This window comes from Vespa crabro, chromosome 1 (assembly GCF_910589235.1).
Source record: "Vespa crabro chromosome 1, iyVesCrab1.2, whole genome shotgun sequence".
Taxonomy (NCBI): Eukaryota; Metazoa; Arthropoda; class Insecta; order Hymenoptera; family Vespidae; genus Vespa; species Vespa crabro.
The window spans coordinates 6,957,388-6,977,354 of NC_060955.1; the positions used below are offsets into that span (position 1 = coordinate 6,957,388).

The 19,967-nt window shown below is 33.1% G+C and overlaps 2 protein-coding genes across 2 annotated transcripts; one reads left to right on the forward strand and one right to left on the reverse strand.

Moving 5' to 3' along the window:
- Positions 1-1,655: 1,655 nt before the first annotated feature.
- LOC124426827 (bublin coiled-coil protein-like) lies at positions 1,656-2,552 on the reverse strand. Its single transcript, XM_046968979.1, has 2 exons — positions 2,303-2,552; positions 1,656-2,202 (listed from the first exon to the last, which is right to left on the reverse strand). Exons 1-2 carry the CDS (start codon positions 2,406-2,408, stop codon positions 2,051-2,053), a joined length of 258 nt encoding a protein of 85 aa, XP_046824935.1. The 5' UTR covers positions 2,409-2,552; the 3' UTR covers positions 1,656-2,050.
- Positions 2,553-2,677: 125 nt separating this feature from the next.
- On the forward strand, positions 2,678-5,418 carry LOC124426820 (MYG1 exonuclease). Its single transcript, XM_046968967.1, has 6 exons — positions 2,678-2,982; positions 3,042-3,137; positions 3,209-3,445; positions 3,541-3,742; positions 3,854-4,032; positions 4,124-5,418. Exons 1-6 carry the CDS (start codon positions 2,849-2,851, stop codon positions 4,326-4,328), a joined length of 1,053 nt encoding a protein of 350 aa, XP_046824923.1. The 5' UTR covers positions 2,678-2,848; the 3' UTR covers positions 4,329-5,418.
- Positions 5,419-19,967: the final 14,549 nt, after the last annotated feature.

Genomic DNA, 19,967 nt, shown 5'->3' on the forward strand with positions numbered 1-19,967 from the left:
GTATTAAAAGTTTCTATTCAAAGTATATATATATATATATATATATATATATATATATATATATATATATATATATATATTAAATAACGATGATAATAAAGTTAGACCAATTCACGAAGATATTCAACGACTAGCAGTTCGCAAGAGTTACATTTTCTAGTGGAATTTTAGCCTGATGGATTAACGAAGACAGTTACAGATGGCACGTTACGGCTCAATGAAGGCATAAAATTCATACTGGCAAAGATCAGATCTCGTGTTTGTTTTTTCTTTATAAACGGTTAGATGGTAAACGTTACTAAATTGAACATTTACTTGGGAATATATAACCAAATATTTTTCTTTATATGTTAACATTAAAAATAGAAAGGGGGATGTAAATATAAAAGATATATGCTCGTTTATAGATAAACTTGATACATAAAATTTTGTATAACACCCGTGCAGAAAGAAAATAAGCCTCTATTCACGTGCTTGAAAATGATACGATCCATAGTGAATCTCGATTTTTATTGTCAAAATAATCACCTAATGATCAAATAATCAACGCAACTCAGACGATAGGATTTGATATGAAAAATCAAGGATTCTAAAGCGTGTGAAAGGACAAATTTAAGGGGAGTCTATTATACGGTAAATTTACTTTATACATCTAATTGTTAGTGATCCAAATAGGATCAGTAGATTGTGTTGCCTTGAAATAAAGGGATTAGGTTTGTGTTAGATAATGAATGAAAATGTAAATCTATACAAATATCTGAAAGGAAGATTGTTAAGTATCGATTGAAACTCATTGAAAAGTATTATCGTTGTGGTATTAGCGATCGCTGAAATGGCAGCGATCGCTAATACGTTCAGTTTCAACCTCAACGGCTGTTACAGGTTACCTAGAGTTTCCTGCGGAAATGGCCAATATACTCCTCCGACCTCCAACTCACTCTGCAGTTGCTCTCTCATTCATTCGCTGGCTCGCTCTCTTGCTCGCGCGGACCACTCCTGTTTTCCCTTGTTCCCTCCCTGTGTATCTCATACCCGTATCATCACCCTATGCTCGGACATGCACGCGTACCGACCATTAGCATGAGTTATATGTTTATAGCGACCGTTATGGTTAACGTTATCACTTAAAAGAAACTGTGTTTTGTTAAGTTTCTGGATCCAAATTTTTTAAATATTTTTTCAAGAAGATTAATAATTATGTCATTCTATTCATATAAAATTTTTATGCCAATAGTAATGTTTCATGAATTCATATTTAATTTACATTTTTATAAAAATTCATTTAATGATTAAATCTTTAAAGTTGAAGTAGAATTTAGAATGTTTTTCATAAGATTGGTATATTTTTTAAATTATCGTAAGAATTATTGAATAAATTTGAGAAAAATTTAGGATCATTCCATAACTATTTTCCTTTTCAAAAGTAGAATTCTTATACGACATTATCGACAGATTAACTGTTGATAATTTACCGATTGTTCCCCTTTCTTCTATTCGATATACTGAATGTTCAATTATATTAGATTCTGTCGATAATGCAGATTCTTATTGATTAATAATAAAATTGGGATATCAATTGACATGATACAAAATAATATCGTTTCCAGTAAGTATAAATAAGAACATATCAAAGTTGATAGGAATTAAATTAATACTTGAATTTGATTGACATATATTTGAATTTTAATTTAAAGGATTTGATACATACATCACGATTAATGTTAGTTAATAAATGTAAGCAATAATTTGTTTAAAATTGCCAAAATGTTTACAACACAAATTAATATAAAGTTCTTATTATCAGAAATATTGCACTTTAAGAAATCCAATTATTTTTATACAATCTCCAATTGGATTGTTGTACTTTTAAATAACTATTACAACTAAATTTAAAAGCACTTTTTTAATATGCTAATAGCATATATGACATAGTTTCTTATTCATTTCTATTAATTTTAACATAATAAATGTAATCTGATATATGTTCAACTACATAGTCAATACGTTATAATTAGAAAACTGTTGAAAGATTTCATCTTTCTTTTATAGCTTATATTTTTAATGCTTCTTGAAACTGCTTTCTAGCTTCACGATTTGATTGTAGCAACTCCATAAGTCCAGCCTGGATGCTGCGATTTTTTTTCTCAAGACAATCCAGAACGGAATGCAATTGATCTAACTTTTCATTAATATCTGCATATTCTAGAAATATACATGATAACGTTAAAAATATATTGTATTATTAATTCTATCTATTCAATGTATTTTATGTATTTCGTGTTTATAAACTTGTTATATTTACCAGCTTCATTGGAATTCCAATAAACAGAGTTGTCCCATTCCTCCTTATCGTTATCATCATTATTTTCCAATGGTTGAACTGAGTTCTGCATTATACCTTCTTTCATTATTTGTGTCACACGATCAGCTGACACATATAAGGTGTGGGATGTCTTGTTAGTACAAATCCTTGATATATCAGAAAATTGGATATTATGAGAAAGTTAGGAACAAATTAAAGAATTGTTAGTAACTATCTGCAAAATTATTGAGCACTTATTGGTTCACTATAGATTTTTTTATTCTTATGTTATTCATAGAAACTCTGCATAGTCTTAATTTAGTATTATTACGCTAGTGATTTATTAGTTTTAAGTTTACTCACCAGAGAGCGCATCAAACGCGATAGATTTCTCTCGTTCAGGCAGTATAAGCTGCCTTCTTTTTCGTATGTGTTCTTGGTTTTCTAATTTATATTTATAACAGTGTATTATTTTCGAAAATAATTTGAAAATCACATGGTTTGTTAAATTGCTCTTGTTTTCAAGATCAATTGATAATCATTCAAATGACATCTCAGAAGATGTCACAGAATAAAATAATAACAATTGGTACGCATGACGGTACATTCCATTGTGATGAAGCTCTTGCAATTTTTTTGTTGAAACTTTTACCTAGGTATAAAGATGGAATTATCGTAAGGTAAATATTTTAAAACTAAAGTACGAAAACAATTTTTTACAGTTTGTTTATATTTTTAGATCACGTGATCCTGATGTTTTAAATAGTTGTGATATTGTTGTAGACGTTGGTGGAAAATATGATCCTTCTACTCATCGATATGATCATCATATGAGGTTATATTTTTTATTATACGTTACAAAATGAAATGAAATAATTCCATTAATTATTTCTGACTTCGTTGTAGTGATTTTAATGAGTCATTAAGTACAATTATACATGAGGATGGATGCAACAGTAAAATTAAGTTAAGTAGCGCAGGATTAATTTATTGCCATTTTGGTCATGAAATAATTAAACAATTGGCTCCTGTAAATACAAGCGATGATATTATCAAAATAATATTCAATTCAGTATATTACAAGTTAATACAAGAAATTGATGCTATAGATAATGGAATACCAATGTTCGATCAAGAACCTGTGTAAGTAAAAAATATTTTTTTAAAAAAGAAATATTTCTATGTATATTCGTTTAATTTAGTTTTACTGTAATATATGTGTACATTTATTTTGTTAGTTATAAGATATTAACAGGATTATCTTCGAGAGTAGACAGATTAAATCCTTCTTGGAATGATGAAAAAACAAATGATAATATACAATTTTTAAAAGCTATTGATTTAGTTGGAGAAGAATTTAATTATGCTGTACATAATTGTATAAATGTATGGTTGCCTGCAAGATACATTGTAGAAAATGCTGTAGCAAATAGATTTCAGGTATGTTAAATGTAAAACAAAAAGATCTTTTTTAATGCATGTAAAACACTTGTGATAATGTTTTGTTACTGCCTTATAAGAAATCTTTTATAAAAGTTTTCGATTCCATAGATCGATAAAAGTGGAGAAATCATAGAACTAGAAAAGTTTGCACCATGGCAGCAACATTTAGTGGAGATAGAAAAGGAGAAAAATATAAAACCTCTTATAAAATATGTAATCTTTAAGGATGTAAAAACAGAATATAGAGTTAGAGCAATTCCTGTAAAACCATCAAGTTTTATATGCAGGTATTTATGGATTTCTTTTACTTTATTCAAACTTATATTTCATTATACGAATACATTGGATTAATTTGTAATATATTTTTTTAATATGCAGGATGTTTTTGCCAGAAAAATGGGCAGGTTTAAGAACAAAAGATCTTGAAGCAGTCAATGGAATTAGTGGTAGCATATTTGTACATTCAGTTCGTTTCATTGGAGGTCATAAAACTAGGGAAGGTGCATTAGAGATGGCAAGAAAAGCTCTAGAAATAGGAAAAAATGAACAAATTAAGTTAAAAAAAAAAGAGATAAACAAATAACAAATTCATATTTCACGAATTGCTGATTTAAGTATTATAAATAAATCATTTTATGAAAATGAATTGGAATAAATTAATAAGACCGAAAATTATTCAGAATATAATATAGCGGTTTTAAAATGACAGTCGTTAAAAGTTCGAAGTGAAGATTTCTATTCGTGAGACGATCATCTTCTCCAAATTAAAGCTATAAATTGACAGAATTTCTAAGGAACGAGATTTTTACAATTAATATTATAAAAGTAAAAAATGATATTTATTTTACAATTAAATAAAAAGTAATAGAAATATATATAATAATACAGGAAAATAAAATATAATTAGTAATGGTGATCGTATTGTAAAAGTGATTGAATACATAATAATTTATATTGTTGTTCGATTGTCTTCACTGTTCTTAGTTATCCTGCTCGTTTTCAATGATAAATTTTACATTTCTAAATAGAACAGTAATGTTGTGATATGGCAATGTAACAACGTTGAAGTATCGTAGTAACGTTTGCAAATATTAGGAACCATACGGCATGAATTATTTGACACAGCATTTGCCGACAAATTTTTCAAAAGTAACAATAAAAAATGCTTCAATTAACTCTGAGTTAATTCTAGTTAGAATAATTTCTCTTAATATTAATTATTTTATAAAAGCTATATTTGTACGTTAACGATCTTAGCCAATTATATTTTAACATAATGAATTGTAGTATATTTTTTAAAATTAAGTTTGACTTTACACGTTTAATACTTAATAAAAAATTATGTACTTCAGATCTATGTATTTGATCACGTCAAATTATATATTTGATTTATTGTATGTATTTGATTACATATACGGATATGTATTTGCATATTGTTTTTTTAAAAGTATTATTAGATTTGTCGTATTTTTAATATTTTTAATTTTATCAATCTTGTTATAAAGATTTACGATTATATTTCATAATATTTTGTAAATAGTACGAATGTCATAAAATGAAAATATATGTTGAAAGAAATGATCACTGATAATGATGAAGAAAAGTATATATATGTACATTGTGCACGGAATTATAAATAATATAATTAAAAAATAAATACACATGTATTTACATATACGTATTTAAATATATATCTACGTTTACAAAATAATTAGACATTCTGTGAACAGACAATTCTCTTTGTTCTGTTTACTAGGAACGAGCGATGAAGCGCGATAAAGAGCCGTAGGGAGAAATGGTAGGAATATACAGGAGGTCCAGAATCCTGGTCCCTCAAAGCTAATATAATTACTGCGCATAGGCACCGACGAGCAAACGGCTTGCGGACACAATCAGGACAATCAGCATGATTGGCGGTCTTGAACGTACATACAAGCAGCTTCCGAGATTCGAAAGCTCTTGGACAATGAACCATGTTGTATCATCATTGTTCTTTTGTATTTCCTTACGCAATTTAAATTTTAGAAAGAGATTGTACATATTTTTAATGATAATAATTCAAAAAAAAAAAAAAAGAGAAAAGGAAAAAAGAATAAATGCGATTCAATTGTTAACATAAATGGAGGAAACTCGATATTAAAAGTTATTATTTATTGGCAGATGTCTTATGTGAAATACGTATAACAATATGATTTATATAAAGAATTTTGAATAACTAAGTTGATAGAACATAATCACAATTTTATGAATCTTATTAAGAAAATCATATATGCATGTATTTTAATTGATAAGGGTAGAGAGAGAGAGAGAGAGAAAGAGAGAGTAAGAGAGAGAAAGAGAGAGTGAGAGAGAGAGAGAGAAAGAGAGAGTGAGAGAGAGAAAGGGAGAGTGAGTGAGAGAGAGAGAGAGAGAGAGAGAGAGAGAGAAAGAGAGAATGAGAGAGAGGTTTCTTTTTTAATCTAATGAATCTGAGAGAATCTAGTTTTTTTAGTAAATCTGGATTTGATAGGAAAAATGAAGAACAAAATGATTATCGACTCTATTGACTCTACATTCTCTGTAGAAGATCCGATCCTCCTCGTTGAGCAACGCACTTGCCCATGTATTTCTCAAAGGTATACCTGGAATCTCGTTCGACAGTAATTCCAAGTCTGTTTATGTAGCATATTTGCACCGATCGATCCGTTCGCGACGTGGCCACCTAATCGAGAGACCCGCTTAATGGGTTTCACGATACAAGGGAATAATTTCCTTAGATGGGAAATCGACCTGACACGATCGATGCTATTTGCCACCTGCGTTTGATTAACATCGATGGTGAATACATTGTTCAAATTGACGCGATTCCTGGTCATTAATGTATATATATTTATATGTATATAATGTATATATATATATATATATATATATATATATATATATATATATGTATATATATAAAACAATAACTATTGTTAATCTTTTTTGTCTGTTTTATTTCGATCGAATTCGCTTTGTAATTCATCTTGTTTTCGTTCGTCTATCGATCGTTGAATTTGTCGAGACCGAATCCCTTTTCGTCTAGCGATTATCTATCGTGTTATGACTATCACTGTCATATCGTGTCAGTGATACTACACGAAAACGAAATGCTAGCGGCGTTCGATGAGACGTTTAATTAACGTGGATGAGTTGAAACACAAGAGTAGGCTTTGTTTTAATAGATTTGATGATAGACGCCTACGGTTAATGTAATTTCGTTATCCATCATGACGTTTGATGTGGTTCAACAAAAGTGGTTTTGTATTACATGACGTATGGGTATCTGTAACAAATAAGTCGAGCGTGTCTCGCGATGTGCAAATATTTTTAATGGAAATATATGAGGAATTTTTTTTTTCTACTATCATCCAAAATCGTTGAATTTTTTTTCTCGATGTTTATAACTTCATCGTTATTTACAGAATATCTGGACGAAGGTTATTTTTTTTTTTTTGGATGAGGGACGAATGAGGGAGAGAAGAGAGATAAAAATTCACCTATTGCTGGTTAATCAATTTTCACAATCGACGTTGCAAAGCGAAACACGAGAATCATCGGAATTTCCGGACCATGCGAGCGTACACGATCGCGCATTTGGCGTGCCACGCGTGATAATGCACGCGCGTAATAATAAAATCATCAGCCGCGTGTTTCATCGATCGGTTCTACGTACGCGTATTTTCGAGTATCCTCCGAGAATTCGAGATACCGTTTCGTAATCGTTTGCATATCGCGACTGTGCGATTTAAAACGTGAAAGTCGCAACGAGTTCGGTTAATTAGTGACATTTTTTTCATTTGTCAAATCTTTCGGAAGATTTTCTTTTTTCTTTTTTTTTCCATTAGAAATCTTCAACTTTCAAATTTATCATGAAAAATTAAGTTATAAATAAAAAAATTTTCTCGTATCTTTCCTTTCTTTTTTTCTTCTTTTTTCTCTTTTATATTTTTCTCTTCTTATATCCTATTTACCTTATTGATATTAGGCATAAGACATTATATTGTATAAACAAAAAAGACCGAAAAAGCCTAAGATTGGCGATAAAAGTGAAAGAGTCGTATCATAAGGCTTTTGTTCAACTCAAACCAGGGTGGTGAATACGTGTTCGCGTGCTTTCGAGGATCTGCAAGAAAGCGTTTCCGCTTTTTCATCCCTCCCTACAATATCCCATTCTTCCTTGGTGCTCGCTGGCGAATGGCCAAGCGGGATACATCGCGGTGGTTGCTTTTTTATTAGCTTCGCTGTAAAATAAATTAGGGATGAAATTATAAAGGCACCCTTCCTTCCTTCTTTCACTTTTCTCATCGTACCCCTTTTTCGTCCATTTTTCTTCTTGCTTTTTGAGAAGAAATCTATTTCTTTTTCTTCTATAAACGGTGATTCGTAGAAACTTTGTTTGGTATTGCACATCGAAAACTTAGAATAAAGGAAAAATTTGAACAAAGATAGATGATAGAGAGAGAGAGAGAGAGAGAGAGAGAGAGAGAGAGAGAGAGAGAAAAGAAAGAAAATAATAAAAAAACGTAAATAAAAAGTGAAGAAATTTGTATATATAAAAAAACCAATTGATATAATAATACAATAATAATATAAAGAGATATATAGGTGAAAAGTAAGAGAGGTAGATGTAATTATTTTATAAAAGTTTAGTAATTATCGATTTGATGAAGTAAGAATTGGTAGTGTCAATGCGTTGTTAACATAAAGATAGGCGGAGAGGGGTGGAATGAAATATTAGTGAAGATCAGTTTTTGAAAGGATAAGTTTTCTCAATAAGAAAAGCGGTAAAAGGTGCATTTTCCTTTCCTTTTGCGGAACGTCCGTGTTATCGATGGCATGCTAAGAGAAAGCAAAGGAGAGAAGAACCGTATGGTGGGCCGACACATCGAAAAATCTCATTTCGCCTTCTACACGGGTTAACACCGAAAACACGTGCTGCTGCCGACTTATGAACTTCCATTCTTAATGGTTCATGAAATTGCCTTATATTTCATGTCGGTCGAGACGTACATGGAGCGGAACGGATTTCGATGGGGTCCGTGCCTTTTATGGTATATAATAACACGAAGTCGGGAATTCAAGAATTTCTTCTTCTTCGAGCCAAACCCCTATCTTTACTTTTCTTTTCAACTTACTTCTTCTTAATTCTGATTTCAAACTCGCGTGTGCGAGCAAACTGATGATATTTTTTTGTTATGGTATATATACATGTAGTATAGAAGTAATAATAAGGAATATTTAGGGATTTTATAGATTTCTAATACAGTGTATATGTATGTATTATATATATAATAACCATACTTTTTCGACAAGAGCATTATTCTATATCAAATAACACAATGATACAATGGATTCCTGGTAAATAAGAATGATAAGATAAGTTAAAAAAATATATGGAAAAGAAAAATTGAAGAAATAGAATGGATATGTTATCATTATTTACTATAAAACGATACATCGATTAATCGAGAAATAAACGAAGCCTGCTAAGTAAATCAATTTTTGTGGATGAAAGTATTCGGCCACGATTGAATTATGCTACGAGCTCGAAGATAATCCTAATGAAGCGTTGATATCGGCCGTCCGATCGGTTCGTTCAGGACGGAAGATAATTCGAGGTAAATTAATTTCAGGAACGGTGCACGCACGCTGCCGGATAAATCCGGAAGGCCGATAAATAACACATAGATAGTATCGTGTTCGCGATTTATGAAGTTCCCTTGTATCATTCTACTTATTCGTTAAGTTATGAGTTGCGAGATGTAACTCGAAACTTCGACTATCTTCGTATTCTCTTTTTCGATCGTTTTGTTCGATCAACAAACAATTATTCTGTTTCTTTTTTAACTGTATTATATTATTTTATGAGAACTCTGCATTTTCATCTTTGTATAAGATTTTTTAACAGTGTGTATGTGTGTCTCTGTGTGTGTGTGTGTGTGTGTGTGTGTGTGTGCAAGTATTTATTTGATGTATATGTAAAGTTATTGAGAATCAATATAAAAATATTTACATATGTAAATATTTACATATGTAAATATATACTTTTGTTCGCTTGTTATCTTTCATATGATATGATGAGTCAAATAAATTCACGTTATTCAACATTTCATTCTATGACTTTTTCAAACGTGCCAATACGATGGCAAAAGATTAATTTAGATCGAACGAACGAACGAACGTACGAGGCGATGTAATTATTATATTTCCAAAAGAGTAACGGGCAAGCGCGTCATACGTGTCAAAAAGTTTTCTGGTTGGCTTCGAAGAAGTTTTTGCAATAACGTTCGTTTGGCTTCCATTCGTTACGCTACTACGCACGTAGTCTCGTTCTCTCGTTCTCTTCTTTATTTCGAATTTTTTTTTCCTCCTTTTTTTTCCTCTATGCTTTTTTATTTACTTATTTATTTTTTCTCCCTTTTGCTTTCTCTACATTCGTAACGCTCGTTTCGTTTCGGATACGGTTTCGAAGCTAAAGACAAAGTTGGCAATATCGCGCTCGCATTAAAGCTCGAAACGGCAGGAGCGGCTTATTAGTAAAAAGCATGACAAACGGCTCGCGGTTTACCCAGGCTTAGTAGCTAGGTATACGAACCCCAGTAGGGCCGTAACCAGTATGCAACACGGTGTGCAACGTGATATATGGCGATTTTTAGTCACGCCTTTATACAGAAATAAATCCCACGGTTAACGTACACCACCCTGGAATCCTCGCGTCGAGTAGTGGAGAGGAACGACGTAGTATAGAAGTGCGACCTGCTGGAACGTGAAGTCGTTAGGGACGGAGATCTCCTCGTTTTCTCTTTCTCTACGCTCGTATCAACTGATTTATAATGCCAATAAGTAAGCCAGGCGGCTGTTTAAATTACAAAAATCGTTCGAATTTCACCGTACGGATAGAACGAACGGACGTCGGCCGTGAATACCCGGTTCAGGATGAACTCGAGTTTTCTCCCTCGACATTTTGTCGGTTACTTTTTGTATTATTTTTTTTTATTTTTTTTTTTAATTTTTTTTTTTTTTTTAATTTTTTCCTCCCTCCCACAAATTTCCGGTTCTTCATCTCTTTCGGTGTATCGTTGGTGCATCGAGTGGCAATCAACTTGTTAAATAATAATTTTTAAAAATGCACCTAACGAGATATTTTTCCTTATATTATATTTCTATAGAATTACAATTTTCATATAATAGTTTACCTATAATAAATAAAACGAGGTAGAATATCATATTCGATCTCGTTCATGAACGATTCTCTTGACTTTCACTTTTTAAATGATCATCTTCGATCCGATGATCGTTTAAGTATAATGGGAACGTCGATAAATATCTTCTGGCAACTTCTGTAGACCATTATGAACCTTTTTAAAGGTATGTATAGTAACTCGTAATCGTATTTAAAAGTTATTTATTCGTTCACAAACGCATTGATTCTATTCTCTCTTTCTCTCTTTTTCTCTTCCTCCCTATTTCATTCGTTTTATCCTCCTACCCCGCCCTTTTGAAGAGGTTGCTTCGGCCTCTCGGCCACAATCAACCTGTCGTCATTCCCGAAAGCAACCGCACTAAACGCTCTTTGAAAGCTCACAAAGGAAATTAATTCCCCGAGTAAAGCCTCTGCGCAAGATTCCGTCCGTTGTTCTGCTTCGGATACATGGAACAAAACGAGGAGACGTTGCGTTGCGGCGAGGAACGTCAGCGGCTGGAAGGGTAAAAGAGAGAGAGAGAGAGAGAGAAAGAGAAAAGGAGAGAGAGAGAGATAGAGGGAGAGAGGGATGAGAGGCTTCATGGGGTAGAAATAGTAACCGGAATGTTAAGATGAATATATAACACGATTGGGTGTATTACTACTCGTTTTTTTTTATAATAAAAAAAACTAATGAGAAAATCACAAGATGAAGTATAAAGATTTTTTTCTTATCTTTGATTTGTTTGATTTGTCCATCATTTGACTGGTTATCGTATCAATGTTAAATCAATCAACGTTTCGATATCAATCCTATCGATTTCATTTCAACAGACAATTTCATATAATTACTCGTTGATTTTCTGATTATGAAATTGTATGATTTTCGGTGGTACGATTAATTCGAAAACAATGTAATACGGTGATACAAGAAGGTGCTACGTAGGAATTCTGAGGATTGAGGTACTTAATGTATAAGACCGCGTGCCTCGAGTAATATCGAAGTTGCTGGGTAAACAGGATCTTACCAGAGTTGTTGGAGTAACGATAACAGCGTCGGATAAGGGCGAACGGTGGTTAGAGTGAACTCGCAGAATACGTTATCGCATCGATAATGTGAAATCGTTCGTATTCAAAGATCTTTTATTGTTTTGCCGATTTGTTGGTACTTAAATTTTTTTCGAAAATTTTGAAATTTTTATTCTTTTTTCTTTCTTTCTTTTTTTCCTTTTTTTCTTTTAACATCTTTTAGAAAACTGTGCAAGTAAGAACATAAGGGATTTGTTTTAAAAAACGTGAAAAATTTTAAAGCCTCGATCCATGACGATCTTTAGACCGAGAGGGACATTTTTATCCTTAGTCGCACATAGACAGAACGGAGAAGTATACAGGCAACAGCACCTACGTAGGCAGATGGAGTCAGGATAGCGTGAGATGCGCGTTATTCTCACCTGGCTTCTCCTATAGAGCCACGAGTATAGGGAATGCCAGGTTGGATGGACCGAGTCGTTTGTCTGGCTCCTTCGCCGAAAAGCCCTTGACATCCCTTACTCATCCTCCTCATCCTCCTCATCCTCGAACCTCTTCCACCTCTTTCTATTCCCTTTCCTCTGCTCCTCTCTATCTACCATCAAGCCTGTCATCGAGGATCCCGGATGCTTCTTCGGTGAACCGCAGCCACGATATTACGTAATTGGATTCTTGTGGTTGGATCCCTTAAAGGGAGCGAGCTTCTATTGATATGGCCGAATTCAAGGATAATTCGAAGAGGTTCGAGTGTCTACAGATGCGTGCTACTACCTTCGAGGATCTTCTCTCTGAGAAGAGGGTGACTCTTGTTTGATAGAGAAAGAAAGAGAAGGAGAGAGAGAGAGAAAGAGAGAGATAGAGAAAGAGAAAAGTTGTCGGCAGATTTCTCTTACCCTATCCTACCGCTTAATCTCCGAAATGATAATAAGACGAGCAGTTATTTTGAGCAACCTTTCTTTCCTTTCTTTCTTCCAAGTGGACAGCTTTTCTTGATGTGATTAGCACGAATAAAGATGGGACCAAGAGTTTTTTGAGTATTTAAGAACGTGTTCTCTCGTCGTTGATCTTATCGAGCGTCGTTAATGCTCACTGATCAAAGTAACTAGATAGATATATATCGAAGACAGAGAGTGAACTTGAAACATCCTTACAATACATCCTTTTACGTTCATTTGTAATAGGATTTAACGAACAAAATGTTTAACATCATGATATTCTAAAACGTTATTAAGCAGATCAGTTAATACATTATTATAAGGATTTAGAGTTAGAGTACATATTTTAATTTCTCAATCGTCCGTTGTGACATCGAAGATGTACAAACATAGATAGTATTTAGTTTTTTCTTTTAGTATTTGCGATCACATACATACGTTCGTGTTCTTTACTTTCTAACGCAAACTATTATAACGAATGTCATCGAATAACATCGCCAAACTTTTGGGGTGAGTTTTAGGGGAAGACATGAAAGACGTGAGAGATCAGGAGACGAGTCGAAAAGCGTTAAGAATAAGAAGAAGGAAGAAGAAATCTGCCAAGAAGGTTACCAAGCGGAAGCTCGTAATTGAACGGTGCTCGTGGTCGACTGCACCACTAGATATTCTATAAAAGGGGACAAACTCGCACGACGGGACATTCAGTATTGTTATGGCCAGGTGTCCTATCGACACCTCAAAGTGCCGCTCTCATTTCCTTGCGGTGTTACGAAGCGCACCACCGTTATTTATTATTTCTCTGTCTACTATGTACCATACAGAATCTTTTTTTCCCTCCTATGAAAACTGACTTCTCATTTTTCTTCTTTGCACGAAAGAGATCGCTACCATCGTCCCATCGACGAGACTGCTTCTTACATGCGGTCACGTTAAGCTATTCTCCAAGGGAAACAAGTTTGGCTTGGATAATAGAGCGGCAAACATCTATGGATGCTGTCAAAGTGCTTTGCGGTGTTATAATCGGTCAACGAGAAGACGTTGTCGTTGGTATATTATAATATTGTAATATTAGAGAACATCTGACTTTGATGACGCGTTAGAATTTATTTTTCTCATAGAATGAGTGAGTTGATATAACTTTTGCGGAATTAATCTTCTTATATAGAAATTAAGTCTTAGAAATTTTTGTGATTTTAATTTCTTATTATTTTTATACTTCGTGATTCTTCTTGGAAATTTATTGATACCTATGATTTTCTAAAAATAAGTGTTCATTCGTCATACAATTCTGCCTTAATTAAATATTATTACAAAAAAGAAAAAAAAATAAATGGGAGATATAGCAGTTAGAAACTCTTTCATTGAAGGATGTTATAAACTACGGAAGCATCCGGTCGTTTCTTTAGAACAGTATACATATGTTGGCTTCGAGGAACATTAGAGTTGTGATCGGATGGACGCGGATGTTAACATCAAAGGAACCACGTCGTCGTGGTTCTGGCGAGAGGCGCGTACGTATCGCTTCGATGTTCCATCATCTAGCGCGAAGTGTGTGCTTTGCTTCGTGGTTGTGGTTTTGTATCGACTCAGCGAAATAGGTACATAGTGGGATAGTTAAAAGAACTGCTTTGACATTTACCTTAAAATTTTTATTCGAATTAAACAAGATTTTAGGACAAATATTTAATTTAATCGATTTCAAACAACGTTATCTAAATATCGTTAATTAAACATGAATAAAATTTTGCTTGTTGAAATGTGTCAATATCATTTTGCATTATTGTTAATATAAATTTCTAATGTTGCTTTTGCTTATATTGATGTATTAGAAAGGTATTTAATAAACGATAAAACTATTTCAACATATATATTGGATATTTGATACAAAAGAAGTTGAATCATCAAGGATTAGAATCATAAAAGTTTGGAAGAAAAACACGATGAGCAAATAAGATATAATTGGAATGAGTCACGGATGAAGGCCTTTCTATTTTCGTGCACGAGTTTTTCTGCTCCAGGTTGTCCATTCATCGAATGCTTGTATACGATGGCCGAGGAAGATTCGAACGACGACGTAAATGGGTGGTGGTTTCAACGAACCGAAAATCCTACAACGGACCCTATGCTGGATCTGTGAAAGAAGGCTCCCTCAAGCCGTATACTCGAAATCAATGATTTCGCGAATTGCTAATGGTACGGAGCGTGTTAGGTCGTTAGAAGAGTTAGCCTAGCGTAATAAAATCGTTCAATGCAAAACAGACAATACACCAATGGGAGATTCTTCTCCCTGGGGAGTCCGAAGAACCGGTGTATCGACTATTTGCTTGCTGGCATCGTTACCAACAATGACGAGGATAAAAATGACACCTGGATGTTCTTCTAATTACCATTTGCAATTCCTTAACAATTTATTTCTTCTTTTTGACACTTTAAAAAGGATATTTGTGATTGATGGAAGAAATTTTTTTTCTCCTACGTCTTTACATGACGACACTAATCTCGGATATGTGACTCGTATTAAATGTGCTTGTTTTACTACAAGACATTCGTTGAAATATTCAGTAGGATTTTTCACGGAAACTATGGAATAAAATACTTTATAACATTTTATGTAACCGGGTTGACATACGTGACTAGAGCTGTCGAGTTAAGGGTCGTGCTTATCCGGAAATAGCCTTCTTTGTATTCGGACAACAACCGAATGCATTCTTCTTTCTCCTGACACACCTGTGCTTTCGTTTTTTTTCGAACAGTTAACTTACTGCTTTTTTTTTCTTTTTATTTTCTCTCGTTAACCATAGAGTATTATTAAGAACGATTTCTTTTTTACTACGTTCGAAATCGTTCTACAAATTTTCATAAATTTTCTTTTTTCTTTTCTTTTTTTTTTTTTATTCTACTTCATTTTCTTTAATCCATTCATTCCAAGCCATGCTGTTTTCAAACATTCTTAAAGAGAACTTTCTTCTTTATAAAAACGCAACTAGCTTCTTTATATTTGAACGCTTTTACTTCGGACGTTTGATTCTTCGCACTTCTTTTTTCTTTTTTTTTCTTTCTTTTCTATCAGCTTGGCTAAAGACAAGAAGAAAAAAAATGAAAAGAAAAGAAGAAATATACGAGTGAAAAAGCGAGGCGCACTGGAAACGGAAGAAAAAGAGAACGAAGAGAAAATTAACCGAACGTAGAAATGGCCAGAGGGTGTCGATGAGAGTCGAACCGAACGTTCTCGTCTGGCCCGGTTCACCAGGCCGCTATCACGTCCTGAAGGGCCAATCAAATTTTTCTCCCTCTATTTTTCCCTTTTGCCTTTTCTTTTTCTTTTTTTCTTTTTTCTTTTTTCTTTTTTTTCGAAAAAGCCTTCGGCGAGTTGCCGTGACATGGCGAACGAACACAGAGGAGCCATTCATGCATCAAAATGACCCCAGAGGCGCCAATCAAACGCGTCGCCTTAACCTGAATACTCAATAGAGATATAGAGATACCGTGAAGCTCGTACGTCTATATTAATAGGAGAGAGACATCGTTCCCTTCTCGATTCCTCACCGATCTTTTGCCTATACATTTTCTCATTTTTACACACATGCATATGGTGCATAGATACGCGAGTGTGTGCACGAAACAGTCGTCCTCTCTTCAGTTCTCGATATCTCTCATAGCTTCAATTTTTCTCACTCTCTCTCTCTCCCCCTCTCTCTTGCTCTCCTTCCTATCTCTTCCTATCTCTGTCTCTCTTTTTCTCTCTATCATGTTCATACATCCTGTTAAATTGATTTCTCTCGATCGAGGTTTCCTATTGAACTAACTGTCGTAACCATTGATTAGGTGTAACTTAAGTAACTTAAAATACTCATATTTTCTATATATCAGTCATTCATATTCTATCGTATTGTCTTAGAAATTAAACGAATTTAGATAAGTAAGAAAAATGAGAGTAAATGTTAAATAAAGAAGGATTTATGTCAGAGTTATTCTTATATCGATTATTATTGGCTATTATTATCGGTAACCGTGAAAGTGGAAAGAAATTGAGGGTTGGTTGACATGTCCTGTTTTTTCTATCATTATATAAATGTACTACAAATAGAACGTACTTACATATATTTTTCTTTTACATTGAACCAATGCGAAAGACATTATCTCTCTCTCTGTGTGTGTGTGTGTGTGTGTGTAAATACAGGACGTTCGCTTTTTCTTTTTAGCACGATTTGTAGCTATTTGTATATAGTATTGACGTAACGATTACATGACTCGTGAAAGTTGCGTGGCAGTTCCATTATATCATGTCGAAGCTGACATTAATTTATTTGTTTATTTATATCTCATGTTTATTTATCTCTTTATATGTATCTTTTGTTATCTTAATATATACATTGTTATATATTTTAATTAAATACAAAGAAAATTAAATATTATATGTTTCTTGGTAAAATAATGGAAATGCATTTGATATAATATATTTATTTGTATATCTATAGATTACTTTTTGTGTTTACGCATCTTTGAGAATTCATTTTCTATGGAAGATAATTTTCTCTGTTCGCCAATATTATCCTACGAACCTCGTAGCTGAAGGAGTTGTTTAACGTTATCGCTTACATAGAAGCCAGGAAATATATGCGTACGGCTCTTTTCGTTCGCACGTTCACCTGGATTACTATGTAGGTAGTACTTATAGATATAACATTATTTCCTTACACGATGCTTGTTTATTGGTTAATTGCCATATTTTTTTAAAGATGCTTTTAGCTCGTACGGAAAAACAAGAACAGAATGGAGATTGGAGTTTTTCTTCTAAAGTGCAAAAGAATTGTTGAGATAATAAACTAAGGTAATCTAATCGTTATTTTGACATCGATAACATCGTTTTTTTTCTTTATTCTTTTTTTTTTTTTTATTTCTTTATTTCTTCATATCCAAGACATTTCTGTTTTTGTGAATCATGACATACACTTTTTAGCATTCTTCTTTTATATTTTATGTTTTACATTTGTTTTGTATTTTCAGTGATATATTTTTTACATATATATATATATACACATGTATATCTATGTATTTACAGGTATCTTCCTATATTGCGTATCTAACGATATGTAATATATATAGTAACGATGGAAAATACGTGAGGCATAACGTCATTTCGATTACACGTTATCCGCCTATCGTGTAACCAATAGGTAGGAAACATTGTCGGATCGAATCAGTTAAAAAGAATCTCTTAAGGTACTGTTTCAGTAGAGAGCTTTGTAGTATGTGATATATTCAAATATTACATCGGATACATTAGACGAGAGAAATGAAATTTTTTTCTTAGATTTTAGTTAACGTATCTATTTCAAATAATATATATATATATATATTTAAATATATTACTATATATTATTATATATATATAGTATTTATTATAGTAATATTTTTTGTCCATTATCCACATCTTATAATCCAACTTTTTCCATTCATATTGGCATCGATGATCGTAAACACTTTTCAAAAAATAGCAGACGATTTCGATCAAGATTACGATATAGCAACTACTTTGTTCTACTTTCATAATTCGAGTGCGGCAAACTTTCCGCAACACACGGTGCTTACCACTTCGTAATTCAGCAACAAAAATTGTTCGCCATTGGCGGAACGTGCATAGTTACTCGATCGAGTAAGATACATTGGTATGAAGGAGTAATACAAGAAGGAGGATTCACTAGGATATTCTTTGCGAAGTCGATCCGTGGGAAAAGTTTCTTCTTATTCTTCCTGCCAAATCACAATGAGCGTTCTTCTTTTACGAGTTGCTCGGTTATAATACCGGTCGTGTTCTTTTCTCTTTTATTCTTTTTCGTTTCTCCCTCTTTCTCTCTTTCTCTCTCTCTTTTTTTTCCTTCCTTTTTCCTCTTTAACAATTTTTCACTCAGAGAATCCACTCCTTTCGACTGCTAAACACAAGCGTGCTACACTTGTCATAGTTCGTAAAAGTGCCGAATTTGTTTGTAAAACGTAAGCCTCGAGCAAGATCCCGCAGAGCGTTACGGATTCTTTCTCCCTTTTCCACACTTTTTTTTTTGTATTCATTCGTGTTTCCCCGTTACATAGAAACCAACTCGTCTCTGTGATCTTTGCCGACACGTTTGCAACGAAGAAACTTTCGGTAAAGCTCTTCCAGTCACTTTACTGGTCTTCTGTGTCATCTCTATACCACCATCATCAACAGCAACATAACAACAACACAACGGACCCTCGATGTCAATCGTTCATCCGGATCGAATAAAACTCCCGCAATGAAAATGCTTGTAGCGTTTAGAATAAAATGGCAACTCCCGTCGTGCGACAAGACCTTACCTTTTCGTCCTTTAATTCACCGCTTTTTCACTGATTTATTCGATTTTTTATCCTCTGATATTCCTTCTCTCAGTTTTTAAGAAACGTTAAAAAATATATCGACTTTCTTTGCAATTCGTATCGTTTTTTTTTGTCTTGTACAAATTTCATTAAATTTTTATTAATATTTTATCGCTATCTTTATGATTAAAAAATTAATTACTTGATAGAAAGATGTTCAGTGACTTTTTCTTTAAAAAATGTATTTCTTCTTTTGCGATAAACTGATTATATAATTATGATTAATTAATGAGACAAAAGTAAAAATTGACAAGATTGATTGTGACAAGGTTGATTGTAAAAATTGACAAGGTTGATGTAAGTATATTGCATGCGGATCTAATTGTAAGTTCATTTATCTTCCTATGTATACTCGTACAAGAAAGTATTCGAATCTAGCATTGATAAATTATTACGCGTTTTTGTCACAATTTTTACCACCATTTTTATTTCGGTAGCAGTCTATTTCAGATAGGCCATTTGCGATATATGTTATATTTTCAAATCGCGTGAGTTAGACTTTCTTCGAAACTGAGATCGCACTATATGTATACTTATCACAAATTCTCTCTCTCTCTCTCTCTCTCTCTCTCTCTCTCTCACTCACTCACTCTCTCTCTCTCGGTTGAACCGATGAAGTATCGATCCTACCATTTTACTTCAAATTTTCCCCCCTAGT